The 22239-nt window shown below is 43.5% G+C and overlaps 1 protein-coding gene across 1 annotated transcript in view; it reads left to right on the forward strand.

Annotated features, from left to right (window-relative positions):
• Window positions 1-20715, forward strand: part of LOC142568039 (1-phosphatidylinositol 4,5-bisphosphate phosphodiesterase-like) — a 272674-nt gene extending 251959 nt beyond the window's left edge. Inside the window, exon 30 of the mRNA XM_075678120.1 lies at window positions 6759-20715. Within this exon, the coding sequence (XP_075534235.1) occupies window positions 6759-6827 (69 nt within the window). The 3' untranslated portion in view covers window positions 6828-20715. The remainder of the gene's footprint in view (window positions 1-6758) is intronic.
• The last annotated feature ends 1524 nt before the right edge of the window (window positions 20716-22239 follow it).

Below are 22239 nucleotides of genomic sequence, written 5' to 3' on the forward strand. Positions count from 1 at the left end.
TGAATATGAAGATGATGAGCTTATTCTATGTTGCTGTCTTCCTTATTGCTGTCATCTTGTCGCGGCCGGCGCATGCAAAAATCTTCTCCCGTTGCCCTCTCCAATGACGGACGTTTTTCTCACCGATGCTGAAGTCCTGCCTGGCTGGAACGTTTGACGATGCCTCTGCAGCTAGCACAACCTTTTGTTTGAAAGCAGCAGCACAGTGGCATCGCCTGTTTCGTGCCATTACGATAACGCCACGCCGCAAGCTGATATGACACCGGTCAAAATGGCGACATCGCTCGTGTACTTCACTTGGCTACTGGTGTGGCTAGTAGCGGTCACAATACTAACTTTTCTAGATGGCGCTAGCTATGCACATTATTTATCAATTTCAATTAAAAACTGCCATGTTTTTTAAAATCCTTGAATCTAAGCCAGCCCTAGAGTTTGGTATATGAATATTTGAAAAAAAAATCTATTGGCCTAGATACATATAAATATAGTAATATATATAGATTGCTTGGCTAACTTATCATTTTGGTGCACTGCTCCTGCTACGCTGAGTAGGCACTTGCAGTCAGCACATCTGTTCCCTTCGGTATCACTCGAGAGAGTGATGCCCTGTTCTCTTGAATATGTCGGATCCTGCTGACAGTGAATGGCGCCACAGGTAACGGTAACTGCCAAAGGCACTGGCTGTACAGGAGCCTAGTAGGCCATACTGGTAATTTGTGCGGGAACAGAAGGCAACGTCCAGAAGTGGAGTTTCAGGTTTTGTCGTGAATCCCCACACCTCCACCAAATATGTGATGCGGTTGTTATGAACGATGACAGGTCCTTGTGGCTGGAGCAGTATGGCAGTAGGCACTGCTTAATGGTGCCATTGTGGTGCTCAACCATTTGTCCTGCCTTTCGGTATGGGACAGTGTGATGGTCCTTGATGCCCCAGTGTTTTAGGAGACTGCACCATAAAGTGTTCACGAAGGGCTTCCTATTGTCACTTGTAATGGCCACAGGTGCATCATGGCAACACAAAACTGCAACAGTACATAAGATTTTCGCATCTGTTGCTGCTCATAGAGAAAAGAGCTCTGGAAAATTAGTGAATTTGTCGGTAACCACCAGCTAGTATTTGTGACCACGAGGTGTGATGGTGCAAGGGCCTGATAACATTGGCACTAAGCTCTCCCATGGGAGCTGGGCTGACTGTTGATGAGGCCCTCAGGCTTCTGGCATTGAGCTTTTGTGCACTCACGGAGAGCACAGCATTGCACATACTTTGATATTTCAGCTCACGTGCCTAGCTAGGCTAACCGTGCTGAGACAATGTCTCATCATTTTGAAAAATCCAGGACGGGCTGCAGTGTGGTGATCGTGTGCCATCTTCAGTGTCGGGGTTGAACAAGTAGCCATGACACCTTCTTGTTGCCTCTTTGCTGGACCAGCAGCTCGCTTGGCTCCAGTTCTGTCGTCTCTGCCAGATTATGAAGAAGGTGGCGATCAGGTTTCAAGCTTGGGAGCCTAATCTCTTGGACCACAGTCCTCAGTCCTGAGAGACGGCCATCAAGAGCCTGTTCTTGGATGAGCCGTCCTGTGTCACCTAAGAGTGTAGCATCCTCCTCTAAGGCTACTACTACTTGCTCAAATGTAATTTTCACTTCAGGTTCTCGAGCAGCAAGGGGGAACAGTGTCTCATGTAGACTGTCACTAGACTGTCACTTGGGTGGTTTTAACATTAAAGAGGGGTGCTGCTCAAGGCATCTGTGGGTATATTTGCCAGTCCCCACCTGTGCTTTATTCGGCAGTTGAAGCCGGTACAGCTGTGAAGAAAGTGTCAGTGCGATTAAATCATCTCTATAACTCGAACCATTTGTGTTGCTTCGGAAAATTGCAAAACTGTGCCTTTTCCAGTGACTTTATTATAACTTCCCCGAACTGCATGGAAGGCTTCTAATCCCACCAACCCGTACATCTCGTCGCCTTTTTAACTCTTGCGTCATCCAGCGCTTGCATGGTTCAACATTTTCCTGTAATCAATCGTTTTTGCCTAGCCCCATTATAGAGTGGAACAATTTACCAGATAGAGTTGTCAATGAGCGCAACCCCATTATCTTCAAGCAGCTGCTTACTGATCACCTTAAACCCTAACCTTATAGTGACCGTACTGTGCCTTCATTCTTTTGCGATTGCAGTCTCGCATTGTGACTGTTCTGCTGATTTGCTTTTGCATTCTATTCAGTGTGCCTCTTGGCTTTTTTTTTTTGTTTTGTTTTAATACGAATCCACAGGCTGAGTTTTGTAAGCAATTGTAACCATATCTTTGTTTCTATCCTTATCTTCTGTAACCTCCCCCTCCCCCACTTATGTAATCCCCCGACAACGGTCCTTAAGGAAAAATAAATGATGATAAATGATGATGAAACCCTGTAGTCATAGAATACAACACTTGACCCTGGGCAAAGCTTGGTCGGTGCTAAACATCCATGACAAGAACGAGTGGTCACAGTGGATCCCAAATTCAGTAAGTTCGACATAGGCTCTGAACTTTTCCACTGCCCACACTACTGCAAGGCACTCCCACTCCTGGACAGTATTATGGCTTTCGGCCTCTGTATGAACCCGACTAATGAAGTAAACAGGCTGCAGTCGTCCAGCCTGCATTAGCACTGCTTCAATGCCAACACCACTTGCATCAGCTTCAACCACAAAAGGTCGGTTTAGATCTCAAAGGCCCACAACTGCATCCTGAGATAAGGATTACTTGAGTGCAGCGAAAGTCTACACTTGACTCTGTGCCCACTGCCACGGCTCATTCTACTTCGGAAGGACCTTGAGTGGATGTGCTGTCAGTGAGAAGTGAGAGATGAAGAAGTTCCTATAATGACTAGCAAGTCCAGGAAGGTTTGCAGTTGCTTAATTATGCTGGGTCTTGGGTAAACTAGCTTTGTATGCAACTTTTCTTCATCTGAGTCACCTAAGTGCCCACTGGGGTGGCACCTACTGCCTTGCACGTCCCAGACACTGTGATCGGAAATGCCCAATTCCATTGCATTCATAGCAGCGTGGCATACCAGTACACTGACATGTAGGACAATTCGCAATCTAGGTGACCCACACCTCTGCAGTGATGGCAGATAAATCCTCCGAAGTCTCACTGTTGGTATCCCTGTGACGGCACTAAGAGAGTTAGCCTTATAGCACAAGCGGTCAGTCCATGCAGCTGGTTTCAATGGTAGGATGGCTGTATCACTGCGGGATGCAATGACCAGCAAGATGGCACCGGCGGAGACTGAAACAGCGTGGACAGCCGGAGCCATCAGCACTCTGGGCTGCATTCCAGGCAGGCCAGTCACATCCACAGCTGACTGAAATGCAAAGCCCCTTGCCACTTGGTCAGTCGAAGGCAGTCACAGCTTGTACTGCAACCGCCTCCAAGCACGCTCCATTGGGCCTTATTTTAAAAACTTAGCGCTAAAAACACACAGGACATAGAAAAAGAAACACACACTGCACGCATGTAGTGTGTGTTTCTTTTTCTAAGCCCTGTTTGTTTTTAGCGCTCTATGTTTTTATAATACAGTGAAACCTCGTTAAACCATAGTTGGCCGGAGCTAAAAAAAAAAATACGTACTAAATCGTAGTACTGCTTAACCGAAATAGTATGATATCGCCCACTTACCTGTCAAAAACGGAACTCGGAGAGAGTGCGATGAAAGGGAAAAAAACATGCAGTATTTATTTACTTCGCACGACAAACGTGTTATTTTCGTTTGATGCCGCGGCGACCTAGCAGCGACGACAGCGGCCTCAAACTTGAAGCTGTGAGCCAGCTGCTCAGCCAGTCCTCTCTTTTCGGCAAACACTTGCATGGTGGATTCCTCGTTGGCGTTGCATATTCTCCGTGCACAGGTGCAGTAGTGTTGCAGAAGTCGCGGGGCACTTTTTCATTGCGGGGTGCTGTTCTCGTCGCAACGATTGCATTCATGAGGCTGACGTAACGCGCAGCTTCTGCTGCCACTATCGGGCCTAAATCGTGCATGCTGTCGCTTTCCGTGTCGTCCTTATCACTGTCGCTAGGCGACACTTCAGCAACAGAGGCAACGATGGCGAAAAGTCAGACATCGTAGCCGACATTTGTTCGCGGTTTAGGGAGCTGACCTCCAGCGGAGCACAGAGCGGCATCACCTGACGGTTGAGCCCCCACCGCTGCTGCCGCAGAACCTGCCAGCACAGCCTTGGCTGCCAGGAGCCTTTGATGAACTGCTGCCACAATTAGCTCATGTTGCACGGCGGAGCAATTGGTCTGCCCTAGAAGATGCTGCAGCAACTCTTCTGAAATGTTCACCGCCTCCATGTCGATGCCCATGTTGATCTCGGATGAGCTTCCACTTGTTACGAATGAAGACAGGCTGACACGTCCACCGCAAACATTCACTTTATTACCACACTCGGCAACTCTCCCACCACTCCATCCATCCGTGCACACCACACCACACTTTGCACCACCCGCACCTTCCTTCCTCTTTTGCCACTGCACTCGCGCCGCCTGGTCCTTCGCCTGCCAACTACAGTGAACAACGCCTTGCCTTGCTCGAGCTCTCAATCTGCTTACACCGCCACTCTCTCCTCACACGGTTTACTCACACTAAGGCAAATCAGTCTACAGCAAGCGCAAGGCAGTCCGAACCGATGTGAGCATGAGCTTCAGACTCATGGCCAGAGTCTTTTGAGTCTTCTTTCGGTTTTGCCACTAGCACCAGGAGAGTGGCTCATGTCTTCCTGGCTACAATACTAATGGTCAATGACCCACATTTTTACATAATGTTCGTGCTTACCGCTGCTTTGTTTTCACTCCAATTTTGCAACACTATTTCAGTTCTTTGTTCGCATCAATCCATAAAGCAGTTGCCTGGGTCATCCATTATAGTAAACCCCTTTTAACTTGACATTGTAAAAACCAGAAAAAATTTCCAGATAAACAGAGTTTCGAGATGAGCAGAATCACAAAAATAGAGGCCTGCTGGCTGAACAGACAACATGGAAGCTTTCCAAAATGCCGTCAGCAATATTCTCGATCACTTTCGCGTGCATTGCACTGGACATTTCGGCATCTATGGGCAAAGGCACTACTGACGCCGCGCCAAAACGATTGATTCTAATGCAGTATTTGAAGCTGGTCATCGGAGCATAACCTGTTTCAGACAACCAAACAGTTGGCGCTGCTACTTTCTGCATTGTAATGAATTCTGGACAATTTCAGTTTGAAAGGAAAAACTGAACTGCAGAATGGCAGATTTGTCACATCTTTAGCAGATGCCCGCAAATGATGCAACATTTATGCCTCACCATCGTATGAGCATGAAGCAAGCGTCCTTACAAAGCCACAATTTCACTGAAAATTTGTGGGCTCGCGAGATGCTTTTGGGTGCAGCGCATAGGCTGATTACACCTGCTGAAAAGTGCCAGTCGTCTTGCTCAAGGTAATGATTAATACTGTCACCACGTTGATATACCCTTAACAGCGTCCTTAATTAGGAAAAAAGTGCACCGACGATTACGATACTCCCTAATGCAAAATTTTAGCGTAGCTGTATACATATTTTCATTTCACAAAATGTTGGCTGGTGCAGACAATCTGTCTCGTGTGGCACATTGCAAATCAAGCGAAATGTGGCATGTCTGCCTCGCTAATCGGGAGATCGTGAGATACAGCACGTGGGTGATGCGTGGGCATGATTCACAGCAACCTCCATAGATAGCCCTCCACTCATGCTGTGCTTTGTTTCCATACAGACCTTGTTTCCACGCACTGCTCTGGTGTCATCTCGTAGCCATCGTCACCGCAAAGCCCGTCTTGCGCAGCACTACACTTTTCTGCTCATGTTTTCGCCATACCCTCCTCCTTTGCTTTCCTCATTGCGCTCTCTTCTCTATCGCCGTCCTTCATCTCCCACTGCGCTCTGCACTCACTCGGTTACGACAGACAATGCCGACACGCGCCACAGGAGCCTAAGAGCAGCACTCCAAAATGACCTGCCGCTTACTGCTGCTGTGTGTGGCCACAACAAGGTGGCAGTCGAGCAAGTGCGCACGAGCAGGGAAAGGAGGGGGCAGAAGATCTGAGCGAGTAACGCAGTCCGGCGCAACATCTGACTTGGCTAGCGAGCTGCCAGCAGGTGAAAAGCGAGTGCCCCATTGCCTTCTGCCTGGTATTTTTAAAGTCGAGCTTCAGAGATATCCCGAGTCCGATGCGAAAGCTTTTCGAGATAAAAGGTGAAAAGCACATGGGTTTGTACCATGGGTGAAAAAAGAGATTTGACTTAACCAATATTTCGACATATCAGAGTTTGAGTTAACGAGGGTTTACTGTAATTTTTGCTGATCAATGGCTGTGGAACCAACTTGTATCTATCTAGAAGCTCACATCTGCGATGGTGAGGTATGCATGCAATGATGGTTCTTTGTTTTGTTTTTCTGGACACACAGGCAAGCAAAGCTGCCAAGCACCTTATTGAACAATGTGTACCAAAAATGGAATCGTTAATTAACTACTGCATATATCCTCATGATTTTTCAGTATTATAGACATTATTAGGTCTAATTTAAGATCGTAGCATTATTTTGCTGAATTCTTAAGCGGAACACTTATTTTTTAAGGTGAACGGAAAAATTGAAAATGACATTGGGTGACGTTGCTGAGGGCTTCCTATACAATGCGTCGCAACAATAAACAAACCTGGCCGCAAGTTGAGCGTGGTTGTGCCATGGCACAGGGCCTGGAGCTGTACAACACGGCCGAGCTGGAGTACAAGCTGTGTGCCAAGCTGGAGTGCTTCGTGTGACGCCTGCCCAATAAGTGGGGCGCTTCCCTGGCTGCTAACTGCTGCCGCTGCCACGACACGAGGAGGGAGGCCTGCGATTCCGGCGTCGCCCAAGGTCGGCGCTCGGCAACCGGGGCATGGCCCGACCGCACACGTGCAAGCTTCCCTTCACGTTTTCTGTGCCACAAGTGAGCTGTGCACACTGTGGCAGCTTGTCACAATGACACAGCCTGTCGTGGATTCAAATTCAGGGAGCAGGTGACGTTATGCTCTCATTGGTAACCAAGGTTGCCATTACCGAAAGGCATTGATTGGCCTTTTGAGTGCATTTTCATGTTCAATATACTTGCGCATGATTGCATGACTTTCTTGTAACTAAAAGGAATCCCCTGCACAGTGAGCTGAAAAGAAAGTTTAGGCGACATTGTTGTAGCGGTCTCCTTATTTTTTTCTCTCATTATATGATATAAGTTAGGGCTGCTGTGTGGATTTCAGCAGCACATTCGGCTTCCTGCAAAGTCAGTCGGTGGAAAATATGTGCTCTAATCTGAAAATCATGGCTTCAGAATCTTGCGATAACCAAGTGATGTTGTTTTTCCATGGTGAAACAGACCACAATCGTGGGGAAATTTTTCAGTGCAACATTGTCTTTTGCAGGGGGCTGTCTGATCACTCTAGGTCTGAGTGGAAGTGAGACCTTTTACTTTGTTAAATTTCTGGACAGACTGAGGGCTTGTTTCAGTCTGCACGAACTCTGCATTTCACACAAAGGGCAGCACAGGAATGGTTGTTGATTTGATATTGTTGTTACTGAGCACGCTCTTCCTGTAGACAAGCAGTCTAGTTGTTGAAGCATTGCTGAAGTTCAATGTTGATGCGACGACACATGTCAAGACAGAGAAGGTGACACATTTTGGACGCGCATATTGTTTGCCGTCAATGGATGGTTATATAAACCAGAAATTATTTATTTTGAGGCCTGCCCAATTGCTCCATGAAATCTTTGTATGTTTCTAGTGACAGCACAAGACGTGAGGCCATCTTAACGCTATCTTGTTTTCATAATTGTGAGGTTTATAATTTTTTACCTGCTCCCCACCATTGTGTTCCTGCAGTATTTTTGTTTTTGAGGGCACTGTAAGGTGGTCTTGTTTTTCTCCTTTAGTTAATTTTTCTTGACGTAAACCATATTAAACGTACAGCAACCAGTCAGTGACTGCTCATACACATTTAAGCAATTCCATCTCATGGTGTACTGGCACAAAATGTAGTTCAGGGCATCCCTGTTGGAAGACTCGGAACTGCCCGCACTTAAATGCTAAAGCACTAAATTTTAGTCCGAGTTGGCCAGTGTGCTGGAAAAGCATGGTAACTGAGAAAAGTGAGAATACCTAAGACTAGCTCTTTATTCGTCATCTGAATTCAGATAAGTTTTTGTGTACAAGACAGATTGCACTTGCTGCAACAAGCATTGACAGCAGCGTACAAGGAAACATGCACTTGAAAGTGTCCACCAATAATCTAGCCTTGAAGCTCTTTAATGGCACATTTGATTGGTTTCTTTCAAGCACTCTAGAGAGCTTTGGCCATGCACTTTGCGTTCGGCAAGTCGAAATCGAGTGCGTGAAACACGTTTACCTGGTTCATTCAGAGCACTCGTCACCTCTGCACTGGGAGTGCTGCAGAGATCCGACAGGACTCTAGTCACGTGACTTTTCCAATTGCTCTAGGAGTGGCTGCATGGTTAGCTCGGGCATGCCTTTTCTCCACTGTCGAGAGGCCTCCACATTGCTGCAAGTCGAGTCGAAGCGTGGTGGGAACTCCTTTGAGTGTAGAGCAGGGCCTGTCCCAATTCGTGCAACTGCTTGCCACCTCTCCGTCTGCACGGTGCTTTGGTGCCAATTAATGCTGCACTACGTTCTTTTGTCTCTAGCTGAGTTGCAGTGTGTAATGATGCATTATTCCAAGAGGAAAGTGCACAATTATTAACTGTGGACACTCCTTTGTGCCCTTGGTGCCTGTCACCAGTTAGAAACATGATGAAGTTGCTTGACCATGCGCAATTGATCGCTGGTGAGAGCGAGTGATACAACTTTCAGCACACGAGGCGGGCGTGGGACGGGGAATGTGTATCTCACCATCTTGTGTACAGTCCAACACGAAATATCTTTCACTTGTGCAGCGCCTATGACAGAACCCAAGAGAGACCACATCAGGGACGAACCGTGAAATGAGTAAGCCATGCTGTCGCGCATTGGCCTTCGGTGACCTTTTGCTCCTTTTGTATCTGATGTTCGTACCTAACCTGTGTGGAACAGATGGCCAAAGGTGACCGATGTCGTTATGTTTCATTGTGCACTTCTGTGTTGTTTTTGCTCCCCACAAGAAGAAGCCAAAAGGTGTACGAGTTGTTGTTGGATGTGCACCCTGTTGAACGTTGATGTGATGGAAAAAATAGGAGTGCCTCTGTAATACATGAGTATTCAGAAGCTATTTTCTGATGATTTTTAAAGTTGCAGGCCTGATTGTTTACGAGCATGTATTCTAGTCACTGAGTTGTTTCCTTTCCATGTACTTAGTTTGTAAGCAGATGCTGTTTTTGCTGACACGGGTTCACGTGCGCGTGACTTCTATATGGCTGAATGTATTAGTGTCAAATGCACCTCACGTCCACCTCAAGTTTTTCAGTTCAGTTCCTGTATTTCTTTCTTAAATAATGTGCATTTATTTTGAAGCTATGACTTTGTGCACTGTAGTAATGCAGTGTGAATACAGTGGCATTTGCAGAAGCCTATGGAGTGCCTGCACTTAGCTATACCTGTTTTCACTTCCTTCACTTGTTATTGACTGCATTGTTCTAGAAATGCATGTGGCACCGCGGTTGTGCAAAGTGAGCTTGTGTTGAAACCTGCATCTCAAACTGTGCGCAGTGTACCTGTGCGCCCATAGCTCGTTTCCGAGCTCGAGCCTGCACAGATGTCGTTGGTGCCGCCTCGTACCCTAACAAAACAGCGCAACATAAAGCCAGCACAAGCAAGACCAGTGCTCGTCCTCTGTCGTCTTTCTTGTCCTTTGTTTATTTCATACTGTTTTTTAGCTACGCTCTTATTGCAGTAACCTCCATCGAGGTGCAGATCTTTCTATCTTAAGTCTTCAGACTTATCTTCATCAGGTCTAAAGGTTGAGTTAAAATTTGCTAGAGAAATGTATAGGTAACTACAACACTAGGTGCCACGTACCAGTTACCTAAAAATTAAGCATTGCTCTTGTAAATGTCGCTCTGCTTGATGCCATGACCTTCAGACTTGATAAAAAGTTACTAAAACTTTGAATTCTGCACAGATGTCATCATTATTTAAGGTGACGGTATAGCTGTTACCTTTATAAAGGTTACTGTGATATGAGTGTAGCTTTTGCAAAGTATCCGCTTGGATCTGATAGTTGTTCAGTATTGAAAAGCTGGTGTGCTTTGTTTATTGCAGTGTGTGAAAACAGTGTAAAATTGCACAAACATAGGATGCTCGGGATTTGAAAAATCATTTGCATCTGCAGGTTGTTAGCATGCTGCCCATATAATTTCTCTTCTGCTGTACTTGTTTCCGAACTAGTCGGCTTTAGAAGACTGATCAAATGAAGCCAAGAGACAGCCACAAACGTAAATGAAAAAAGTACATGGTCTCAGCAAATATGTGCAAGTTCAACAATGAATAATCTGTGAAGTCCTTGCACAACTTGTGTCAAGAACTCTCTGGTTTAGGATAATTCATTGTGGTAAAATAATGTAACTACCATATTTTCTGGTGTACAATTTGCACTGTTGAATAACTTGCACCATTCCCACGAGTAAGTTTTTAAGGAATAGGTTGGTACATAAAATGCGTGTCTTGTACGACACTACTACTCACTGCACAGTCAGTGCGATCAAACGCGACACACGTGCTTGCATTTAATGAAACAGCATAATTGGAATGCTTTAGTTCAGTGCAATCTGCCGCGGCAGTGCAAAACACACACATGAATTGCACTATGCTAGAAATAACCTTTCTTTGTTTTGGAGCACCCAGTTTCACTTAGTGCATGTGAAAACGAGAAAAATTTGTTTTTTGTTATGGTTGTCAAATTTCTTCTTCTCGAACGCATCATCAAACAGTCATTTAAAAAACAGCATTGCAAATGTGCATATTTGCTCGGTTCCCATTTTCAAGTGCAAATACAGCAGCATGTGATGCAGGCATATTGTGCACCAAAAAAACGGAGGCACCAGAAATTCAGTTGGCATGGCATCCAGGCTAATGAACGTTGCCACCTTATCCTGCCATGTGCCGTCTTGAAAGCTTGTTGTTGCACTCATGCTATCTAAGAAACCACACAGGCAGTTGTTGTCACTGCCATGGCATTGCAAGTTGCCTGCACATCAAATCCTATAGGCTGACATGCACTACCATGACCGTTACGCTGCTAACGGGAGGGTCTGACGCATGTGGCTGTCGTAAGGCTATTTGAAGAAAAAGATATTAAAACATATACAAGTTCAAATTCAAATTCGGATTGTTTATTAATCCTTGAAAAAACAATAGGAATGTGTCCAACACAACAAGTTGCGTCATCACAGCACAGACACAAATTAACCAAAAATGAGAACTTATACACCAGGAAACATGGTATGGTCTTATGAAACCAAATAGTATTAACCAGATTTTTGTATGAACTTCATGCATGGGCCAAGTGTGACACCAGCGAATAATTGATGCTCTTATGTTCATTAAATTGGTTGTTAATACTTGCTGCGTGTCTTGCATAGCAAGAAGTCATCTTTAGCATCATTAAATTATGCAGGTTATAGAGTATTTCAACTAAGGAAGGTGCTGTAAGGGCTGCAGACAAATTCTTGGTGCAGTTGCATGGATGCATGAACGCACTGTCGCACTTAATTTTTGTTCCCTTTAATGTGAACCGGAAGCGCAGTTTAACTGGAAGAAAAAAAAAAAAAAGACGCACTTTAGCCCATTGACGTCCTCTAAGAACTTGGCACTGCGGTAACCTAATACCACATTTCCAGAGTGACATTCTTTTGATCACACTGATCGCATTCCAGTTGACTTGCTGCAACCTGTGTCACATCTGCCATTGTCCCCCTTCGAGGATTTTGCAAAAATGGTGCTTTGAGTGAGCTTAGCTGTTTTTTGCAGTGTGCCGTTTTATGCTTTTCTTGCTTGAACCTGTCGTCCAAACTGCGTCTCAAAGTAGATGGCTTGATTTTCCCAAGTCTAGTCCATGTTTCCGTTGTTGGCGGTGCCAGTGCATTCTCAGGGCAGCTTTTTCCCTATGCACCGGTGCTTTCAAAGGGTGCACTGCGCAGTAGCCTTGGTGGGATGACAATCTCGCACTCGTTGACACTAACTCAGGCATACTTGAATTAAGGTGCATGCCAATAAAAAGAGAAGGAAGCACATTGTGCAAGGTATATTTTTTTTTTAGTAATGACTGCAGGGATGAATGAATTTTTTTAATGCTATTTACTAGATAGGATGACATTGGTGAAGCAGAACAAGCCTGCCTGCAAACATTTGTGAGCAGTGTGCTGAAAAGGCTTCCACATAAATTATTTATTTCTGTCTAATAAAGAAATATGCTGAACCTAACCCGCACCCTCCCTTTTCTGCTGCTTTAGTTTGGGTGTGGGATCAGGTTTTAAGGCTGCGATAAATCAGTAGTATAAGAAATGTCTGTGGGACACTTTTTTGTTTGCTGTTTGCACAGTTGGTAATTGTCCAAACAGCAAACAAAAAAGTTGGCTACCCTAATCAACAATGTGTGGCTGCACCAACCTCGTTGAATATAGCAATGATGGCATTGAGCAAGGAGGGGTTATTTGATGCTTATCTAATTTGTAACTTCGATTAGGCTGCAATTAGCAGCATATGTGTTTCACCTCTCACACCCAATAGCACTCATCTCACTTTGGGATAGTTATCAAAGTATGCATACCAATATTAGATGCTACAGTGGATTATATTGTGACATGCATTGTATTGTACACAGGCAAATGGAACTTTGAGCTTGAGAAAACTAATTTCGCTTGAGTCTGCCTAGTGCTGTTGTTGCGTTTTCTGGCAAGTGAAACTTTTCAACAATAGATATCACTACTAAAGCCTGACGCTTTGAGAAAAGCTGCATTTGTTGCTGAATGAGCGAGCCTCTGTTCAAAGTGAACTCTCGGAACAATGTAGAGCAGCAAGCCTTGATGAGCATGTTCTTGTTAGACTTCTGCTCATGCACTGTTCTGCGTTTTTTTAGACATAGGTGAATGCACGCACTGGTCACTTCCAAGACTACTGATCTGACTATAGCCTGATCTAGTCTCCTGCAATGCTATCAGATGTGGCTATAAAAGTCTGGTCATTCAGAAAACTGCCGTGTGCATTGACGTTAAGGGTGGTGAACAATAATTGCGTACCTGCTATTCCCTCGTTTCTGATGAAATATTCTGGAATGGCTGCACTTAGGATGCTCGGCAGCTTTCCATCTAGCTAGTGTGGCACGGGGTAAAGTTGTCGGGCATGCACTGCCAGGTTGGTCCTTGCGCAAACCTGTCCTTGTAGATGATATTAATGAACTGTGCAAACACAAACTTGAGCTACTGCCTAAGGCAGCATAGTGTAAAAGTAGAAAATAACAAGCTGTTACAATTTTTTAGCAACCATATGTGAAGTGGAATACAGCGGTCACGTTTGCCAAAGCAACATTAGGCTGCAGTGGCTGACAATGTAAAGCTCTCATGTGAGAAGTGAAGGCATGCAAACAAGTGAAACTAACACAAACCCAATCGAGGCATGATGTCTTTGTATTGCTGCCATTAACAAAAATATAGCCATAGCATCAACTATAGCCGGATGTGAAGCTTTGGGTTGCAAAACCCCATAAATTACCAATTAATTTTAACTGAAAAGTTAACTTATTCCAGTATAATTGAGAGTTGGGCATGTTTATCATCTGTTTAATTGTTTATGTAGGCTTTTAAAGTGAAATGCAATGTCACTGCAAGGCTTTCATTACTTCTTCTTTAAGTGCTAGTTTTGTGAAGCTATTCTGTTATGCAGAAATTTATTTTACAGCTACTATAGGATCAAGTGATAAGAAACAAACGTAACAGCAGTTGCTCATAAGCCAAGCTAGAAAGGCCTAACCCATACACGCAAATGAGGAAGAGGTTAGCCTACCTCATTATTTTTTTCCAGCATTTCTTGTAGTGTAGCGTAGCGCATGAATGAAGCTATGTAGTTTCATCACCAGAGACTGTTTTGCAGTTAAATTACTTTGCTTCTTGCATCCTCTTGCTGTGTATTCAAAGATTTTGTTTACGTAGTCTTCATGCTGTAATCATCTGGAATGTAACATAAACTTTTGGAATGTTACATTTATTAGATTTCTAAGGTTTATGACATAAAAATAAGCATTCAGCTATAGAGCATTCAGAATTGTATCCAAATTTGTAATTGAGAAATTTGTGACGGCCACACTCTAATGCCTTGGTTCCGTGCACAGTGTAGGTTCCTTTCATTAATCTTTAGCAAGCTACCTAGTTCATGAGTAGATGACACACTACTTTTACACATCACTCACAAAGTATAGCATCAAATTTCATTAATTTAATTGCTGTTCTATATTTAGCTTTAAGTGTTCTGTAAAAAGAGGCTGTGTAGGGTTGTTGCATGCTGCCAGTCACCAAATTATTCCTGTAGCAAAAAATAAAGGTGTCATTTCAGAAAGAATGTGTGAGGGGCACTAAAAGCAAATCTTGTGTCAATCTATTACATAATAGATAACACTTCTAAAACCTGACAACGTGGTGTTTATTTTTGTGTTGTTCTTTTAACATGTGGTTTTATTTTCAGAGAAAATTGTGATGAAGGGGTGAAACAGTAAATTGGGCGAGTTGGTTAGAGGTTGACCTCGTTCAACCAGTGCAGCAAGACGGAACACAAGCAGAAGAGCAGAGCCCTCTGTTCTCAGCTTGTGCTTCATTTTTTGGCTCTACACTTAAACATGGTCTGAATCTTGCACATTCATGTTAACATACGTAGTGAATACAGTCCTAGAATGCACGATTTCTTTTGCATGTTAGGTGTTTGCCTAGTATTTATAAACTTTACATTTAAGGTTAGGGGGATTCAAGCTAGGAAACATCATTTTCTGATGTAACACGTGCCAATGTTTCTGAGCATCGTCTCCATTTTGCAGATAAACAAGATTTTAGAGACAATCACATTCTCATACCTCTTTCACATAACAGTCAAGAACCAAAGAAATGCTGGAGAAAACTTGTCAAAATGCTTTCAGGCAAGAGAAGGGACGTTGTGCCAGACTTGCTTTGTACTAAACTATGCAGTGCATTGTTGGTGAATGGTAGAATCAGTTTTTTGTTTCTTTGGAATATCTGCTTTTTCTCATGGAAATCTTTGCTGACCATATTCCATGGCTAAATTCTGGAACTACGTTATAACTCAAAATTAGCATGTACTCTGCCATGTGGCATATTATATGGTCAATGTGTCAGAGCTGGTATTAGTAGTATATTTCCTATTTTATGAAAGTACTGTGCCAGCTATGGCCTGCCAACATAGTGCACCATCGGAGTTTAAACATTTCATCTGCAGTTAACTACGCCAGAGCCATTAACAGGTACCGCTGCATTTGTTGAAACACCTAGATTCATTAAATTATTACTCATGTAAAGGCTATTAAAGGATCATGCGCATTGATTTGCCTGCACTTTAACTCTGTAAAACTCACTTGATAGTAAAAATATATCCATAAGTTTTGAGACATTTCATATGAAGGTTACTAGGCTGGTTGTAGGTAAACTGCATTACAGTTACAGACACGGTTAAAATATAGGTATTGCACCTGCAACTTCTGTTAAGCTGTCATGCTGTCATGCGAACTCCTTGCATACTTTCTTTTTTTACGCTCCTGGCATTGATTTCTTGCAGTGGCTTGTCTTCTGTTTCATTTGTGGATGGTTTGTCAATGCTACTCATGGCAAACTGACATGTACAACGTTCTGTTAAGCCTCATATGAGTTATTCAGTCATTGATTTGGGTTTATTTTCACTGCTTCTCATGTGTACCAGTGAGCAACTACCTGTGTTGATTCAGTATTAACGGTACCATGTAACTTGATGGACAGTGTACAGTAATCAATGCTGCCTGAAGAAATTGTGTGCTGCGTAAAACGCTTTGCTTTCCGAACAAAAGCAGCTCAGCCTAGAATGCATGGTACATCCTGGAGGGAAAGGTGCCATCCATGCAGCCCTCTTCAGTGGTAATTTAGTCGGTGAGAGAACGATCGAAAATATGCAGCTCAGTTATGCTGATTACTTGGTGTGCAGTGTACGCAGCTTAAATGTCAATTATTGCAACAATAACACTTTGATTAACAATTTACTAAAGGTTTCTACACGGTTCTCAGTGTACTAGATTTATCCTTGGAAATGTTGTATTGGCTATGAGGTTCTGCTCATAATATCTATAGTTTGCTCAGGCACTAACTGTTGCTGTTAGTGATAGCACCACAAAATGAGTAGGACAATGATGCATGCATAGCCACATGAAATCAAAACACATCTGAAGTTGTGTGCAACCTCATGGTGGTTGGGTAGGCTGCAACGCAGCAACTAAAATAAAATGATGAATGCCAGCTCAAAGCCTCTACTTCTTGCCATTCATGTGGTAGTTAAATGACAGCACTAATTTTACCCCTGCTAAGCCTGCGCAATGTTCTTATGACAGAAACTATGAATGTGATGAGCATTTTCAGGGCGCCTTAAGGTAATTAGACCGTGCCAAGTTAAAACAGATCAGAGTCTGAAATGTGTGGCAGAAACGACAAATTTTTCTTGTATATATACTGGCAGTAAGTTGAGGGGAGACCTAGCCATAAATTACTTGCAGGTCAAAAAGACGAAGGAATAGCGTATAGGCAGACACATGCTCTCGATGTCTTGAAGAGGCAAGAAAGGAAAAGCAACTCAAAATCGCAAGAACTTCCAAACTGAAACGAAGGATGAAGAAGATAACACAAGAACATGAAAGGAAAAATTGTCAACCACGTGACCGTAGCACAAAGCTACAAAAAAAAAGCCATGCAGATTTCTCGGAGATCGTATGAGCAATCCGTATGGGTTTTCTTTGTAGCTTCATGCTGCAGTCAGGTGGTTAACTTTCCCTTTGATAAACCTTCCTCCACTTCGTGTGCTTTCGCAGAACTGATCTGCCAACACAGGAACATGTGACACTATTTCCTTCATCCCAACTGGCAGTATTATTACAATCACATTAACTGGCTTATACTCATATTCAAAGAAACTTCTAATTTGTTTTAAGCATGTTTTGAGTTTACATAACCAAACATACTATAATCACTAGTTTTCACAATAAAGCATAAACAGAATGTAATAAATTAGTGGTTACAGTAACTGAAGAGCAAATTTAAGAAATCATAGCCAGCTGTTTAGAATAGACACAGGCAGAAAAGCACATGTACTCACCTACTGGCTGCAGTTAGTGATCTACTTCATGCTAGCTGCCACAACAGATCACCTGGTTGACCAAACATTTATTTTATCAAAGAAATCTCATTCCTCATATCTCACAGTTGTGAATGTCACAATTCTTTCTTATTACGATCTTTAATGTAGCTTACGCTTGTGCAGTTTTCATACAAGCAATGTTATGTCAGTCAAAAGGAAGTGTATGCAAAGTAACTTTAGAAAATCAATAACGTTATAGTAGCCTCAAAACTAACTATTGCTGTTTTTGGTAATAGTCGATAAATTATTATTTTACAAAGGCCACTCTCTTTTACATAACGAATGAATATGTGTCATATTGATCAGCTAAATTGATGCTGTACAGTGTGACAATATGTGCAGCTATTGTCCCTGGGATACCTTATGGTTCAATATCATACATTGTGCAAGATCTGACATTATTACTATTTTGCTAGTCAAGCAGTTTTGTTCCGTTCTGCTAACCTGAGGGAAACTTGAATCTTCATAACATGTCATGAAACATGAACATGACAGCTTGAACTAGCACACTGATAGCTGCTGGTACTTGGTATGCACTTCTGTTGTCTACTTATGTGCAGACACGCATTACATGCCGCATCACGTGGCTTTTGCATTTGCTGGACACAAGTTCATTTGAACAGTATCAGGTTTTGCGAGGCTGACAATCATGGCAGTTTGGGAAAAAACCTCATTTCAGTTACTTTCTTTACAAAGTTGACATTATCTTTTCTAGCTGCGTGGTCTTTGCTTACTATACAATGCTTTTCAATTACCTTTTTTGCTGCAAGTAATGCAACCTTTCCATTTATGATTAGGTCAGCCTGTTTTTAATTGTCTATAACAGTTTCTTGCTTGTCGCAGGTTGATATCTAAAAAAATGCACAATTGTTTTGGTACAATTTCTAACTGAAAGAGCAGAGGTTTGAGGCCTCAGGGTATCGAACTTATAAACTTCTTAAACAAGAATACCGTCACCTGCATATCCGTGATTGCTTCAGGCAATTGGGGATGGTCGTATGTGCTCACCTTAACCGTCGTGTATTGTGCACTCTTGCAAGTTGTTTAGGCACAGCTGTGCTTATTTCTTGTGTTTTGTTATTGAACTATCCCCTTGCTGTGCACTTGATGCTGTGAGTGCAGATCATGCTTTTCTGACCATAGAAAAAACATTTGCAGTAAGGTGTCTTGGAGCTTTTTCTCTTTAGACATTTTTTGACTGAGCTATGCAAATTGTGAAAGGCTTGACAGTAAATATTGTTAGACAGTAAGTGAACACCAGTGAAATGTCTGGTCCCAACTCGCACCTTTTTCTAGCACCCTGCACGCAGAAGTATCAGCAGACAAAATAGGGCTAGAGCTAGCATAAAGCATGATGAAACTGCCGATTTTTTTTTACTCTGTACCTTAGCAGCATTTTGTCCCACACAGTATAAACTGGCATGCTTAACTGAACACCTCGATAGGTTCCTTGACATTGTACAACCTGTAACTGTGTCCTTGCCATTTGTGTGACCCATACCTGGCATCCACAGCATGCTGTTGCGTAGCCGTCACTGTGGACGAGCACAGTAAAAAAAACTTAGGTTGGAACAAGTGTGCTACCATGACAGACCACATCAGCTAAGGTGCGACCCAAACAGCAACTTGCATGCTCCACTTGCACTTCTGTTGGTGAAAATTGCACAATGGCCAAACTGCACAAGCACCTAGAAGCATGCATATGGCATAGCAATCCGTATTGGTCTTCACATGCCTCGTGAAACATTACAAACCACCTTAGTGTCTTCTCACATTAAGCTTTGCTATCTTGGTGACTTCCAGGTAAAGGTAACTGTCAGAAATGTGCCATTTACTTCAGAATTGCCACCACCACCTGAAAGCTAATGATGACAAGATCTGAAGCCAGAGCTTGAAGACCACATGCCTGCCAGGCCAAAACGTTCTTGTGCTGGGGCTGCTGTCTGCTATCACAGGCACAAAGGAGGGCCCTTCCCGCTCGGCTTGCGGCACAGGTTTGCCGTTGTTGATGTCATCCAACAGCGGTGGACCTAACTTGCGGACCAGGCTAGTCATAGCAGAACAACACAGGCAGTGATGTAGATACTAACTAGTCAGATTCAACAGAGCACAATGTAGGAGCAGATGATACGTCTGCAGGGTGGCCAGCGCTCACCTTTTGCTTAGCTGTAAGCTCTCCAGTCAACTTGTCTTGCTAACATTGCAAAATCTGGTCTTCCAGCCACTGAACCCACCTCACTGATGCTGTATTATTAGCCACACAACAGTTAATATTCAGGTTTTTGGTGCAGTAAAACCTGGTGCACAAAGTATGAAGTGATTCTCTGTTGGGGTCACCATAGCTCAACCAGCAGTGGAAAATCAGTTTTGACCCCATCTTGTAGAAAGTGGACAACATCTGCACTTGGGAGCAGTACGTTAAAAAGCAAAGGCAGAGCGCGGCCACAGGGCAGCAACGTGAAAGAATCAATCTTTTCTACAAGCATTTAGCAAAGGTATTTTTCGAGTATGTCTGTTATCTATTCCATGTTCCCATTTGTATTCAGGGAACGGGGTGGAGCATTTTTGGCAGTGTGTCGGTGTGTTTAATCCCCGATGCATTTAAGGTATGCCTCCCCCTCAAGACCTTGACAAGAAAATGTGACAGGATCGGTCACGTGTGTAATCTGCTTGGCACTTCTGTTTAAACCAGTCTTGACTTCTTGATCACTGTGCCTACAGGAATACACACAGAAACAGGCAGTGGGTTCCTGCACTTTCAAGAACTTCAGATTTTGGAACAAGCAAAAAAGTGTGCAGTCATTAATGGGTTTTGGAATTGCTGCACCCATATTTTTCACCAATGTCCGCAATAGGACCTCACAGAGTGCTTTATGCAGTGAAACTCAGTAAAATGTCATGCGTCTTTTTCAGTCTTTGCCTCCTCACCTAATCTATTGCAAAAATGCATTTGACAGCCATGTCAGAGAAATTTTCAGTGGAAATTGCTTTGTCCACTTATGTTTCTGTGCAGTCTCTTGAAGGCAACAGTTCACGAGCTAGCTCAGCAGGCACCAGATCAGTCCACTTGTTTTCATAGTTCCTATAGTAGATGGTACAATGCTGCCAATGTGTTACTTGGCTAGTCTTTCAGAAAAATCGCTTTGCAGTCCATTCAGAAAAAGTAAGAATACAGTTGGTGCTTTTGTGCGTTTGCTTCTGAGGTTCTGTGGTGCCCGCTGTTATGCCCTGTATTTTGCTCGATTGTTTTGTGTACATAGACTCTCGCTCTCTTGTGGACTTCAAGACAAGTATATTAACAATGTTTTCAAACACCACCTGCTGTCTTGTCTTTCTTGTCAGGCCATCTTGGTGCCACTGTCTTAATTAAGCTGTGGCACTGGAACAGCTGCTTGATGCTCATTGGTTGCGTGTCTGAGCGCTAGATGCACATCGAGCTCATCCATGAGCTCTGATCTGCGACACTTCATTCCATTCTTGTGGCCTTCGTAATTCGATGGGATGCTACGGTTATCGCCGGGACTGCAGCCACTTGGTGCAACAAATGAATTGTTACAAAATATTGCCACATTATAGTTGACAGTGATCACCAGCAAAACTGTGTCAGGAATTTAACTCTTTATTGGGCAAACTTGTGCCCCAAGGACAGGCAAAACTCAAGCAACAACGATGACAGGGAACACAGTTGTTAGTCATCGAATCTCAAGTGACAGGTCAAATCCATTTATACATGCATCATTGCACATTCCAGAGTAATTGCTGGCCTTTAGTTACGTTCGAGACTATACAACACTATTAGTGTTGTGTGCTATCTGATCAAGCAAGACTTTTGATTTAAAGAACCAGCAGCAACAATAAAGAAATTTCGTATACTGTAGGCACTACTTGCGCTAAGCGATAACCTGATAATGGTGACAATCTCATGAAACACAGTCAGCGACAAAAAGTAAATGTGTACACACGACAACATGGCAACTGATTATGTATTGCATGCATTTACAGGATTTGGCATAGATTGCAACTGAAATTGTTCAGCTCTAGCTGACCTATCGAAGGAGTTCATGAAAAAGTACCTGTTATGGAAATACCGGTTAATATATGCATATCTATATCTCCTGCTAAGCAGCATATGGGCGGCAGAGCCATTGTTTAGTAAAGATTGACCGTCTTTTGTCCTTGTGCAAACTAAATTTATCCATCTGCTAGAAGTAGAATATTATGTGTACTGTTGTGTCTGCACGAGTTGCAAGTTGTGGCCAAAGTCCTTGGCTCTGGGCCAAGTTCATGCCATCGTAGATTGCAGTCGTCATACCTTGATGGTGAAGGAACGCACTGACAAGGACAACACGAAGACACATAAGAAAAACACGACACTCGCTGCACTTGTAACTACTTTATTTCAGAACAAACGCCTCATATTTATATACCTGCGCAAGATTCGTGTGGCCAACGGCGGTGTACTGGTTGTTCTTGGAATGTCTACTGCGCATTTAAGTATAGCCGGCCGCCCTACTTCTGTTCTCTTTGCTGTGATCGACAACTGCCCTTATGACATTATCCTTGGATTGGACTTTTTATCCACTCATTCTGCTCTCATCGACTGCGTGACTGGCGCTCTTCAGTTAGAACTGCCTCAACTCGCTGATGCTCCAAGCGCCGCACTTGTGCTCGCTTCATGATGTGCGTCTGTCACCCGAGGCAGTTACGTCACTTTGACCGCCCAACCACAGGTTCCTGACGGTGAATATGTGCTTCGCCCCATCATCGACGTGCTTGTGAACCGGATCATTGCTGTTCCGCATTCGCTCGTCACGGTTACTAATAACAACGTCGTTCTACAA

Source organism: Dermacentor variabilis, unplaced genomic scaffold, assembly GCF_050947875.1.
Source record: "Dermacentor variabilis isolate Ectoservices unplaced genomic scaffold, ASM5094787v1 scaffold_16, whole genome shotgun sequence".
In the NCBI taxonomy this organism is placed as follows: Eukaryota; Metazoa; Arthropoda; class Arachnida; order Ixodida; family Ixodidae; genus Dermacentor; species Dermacentor variabilis.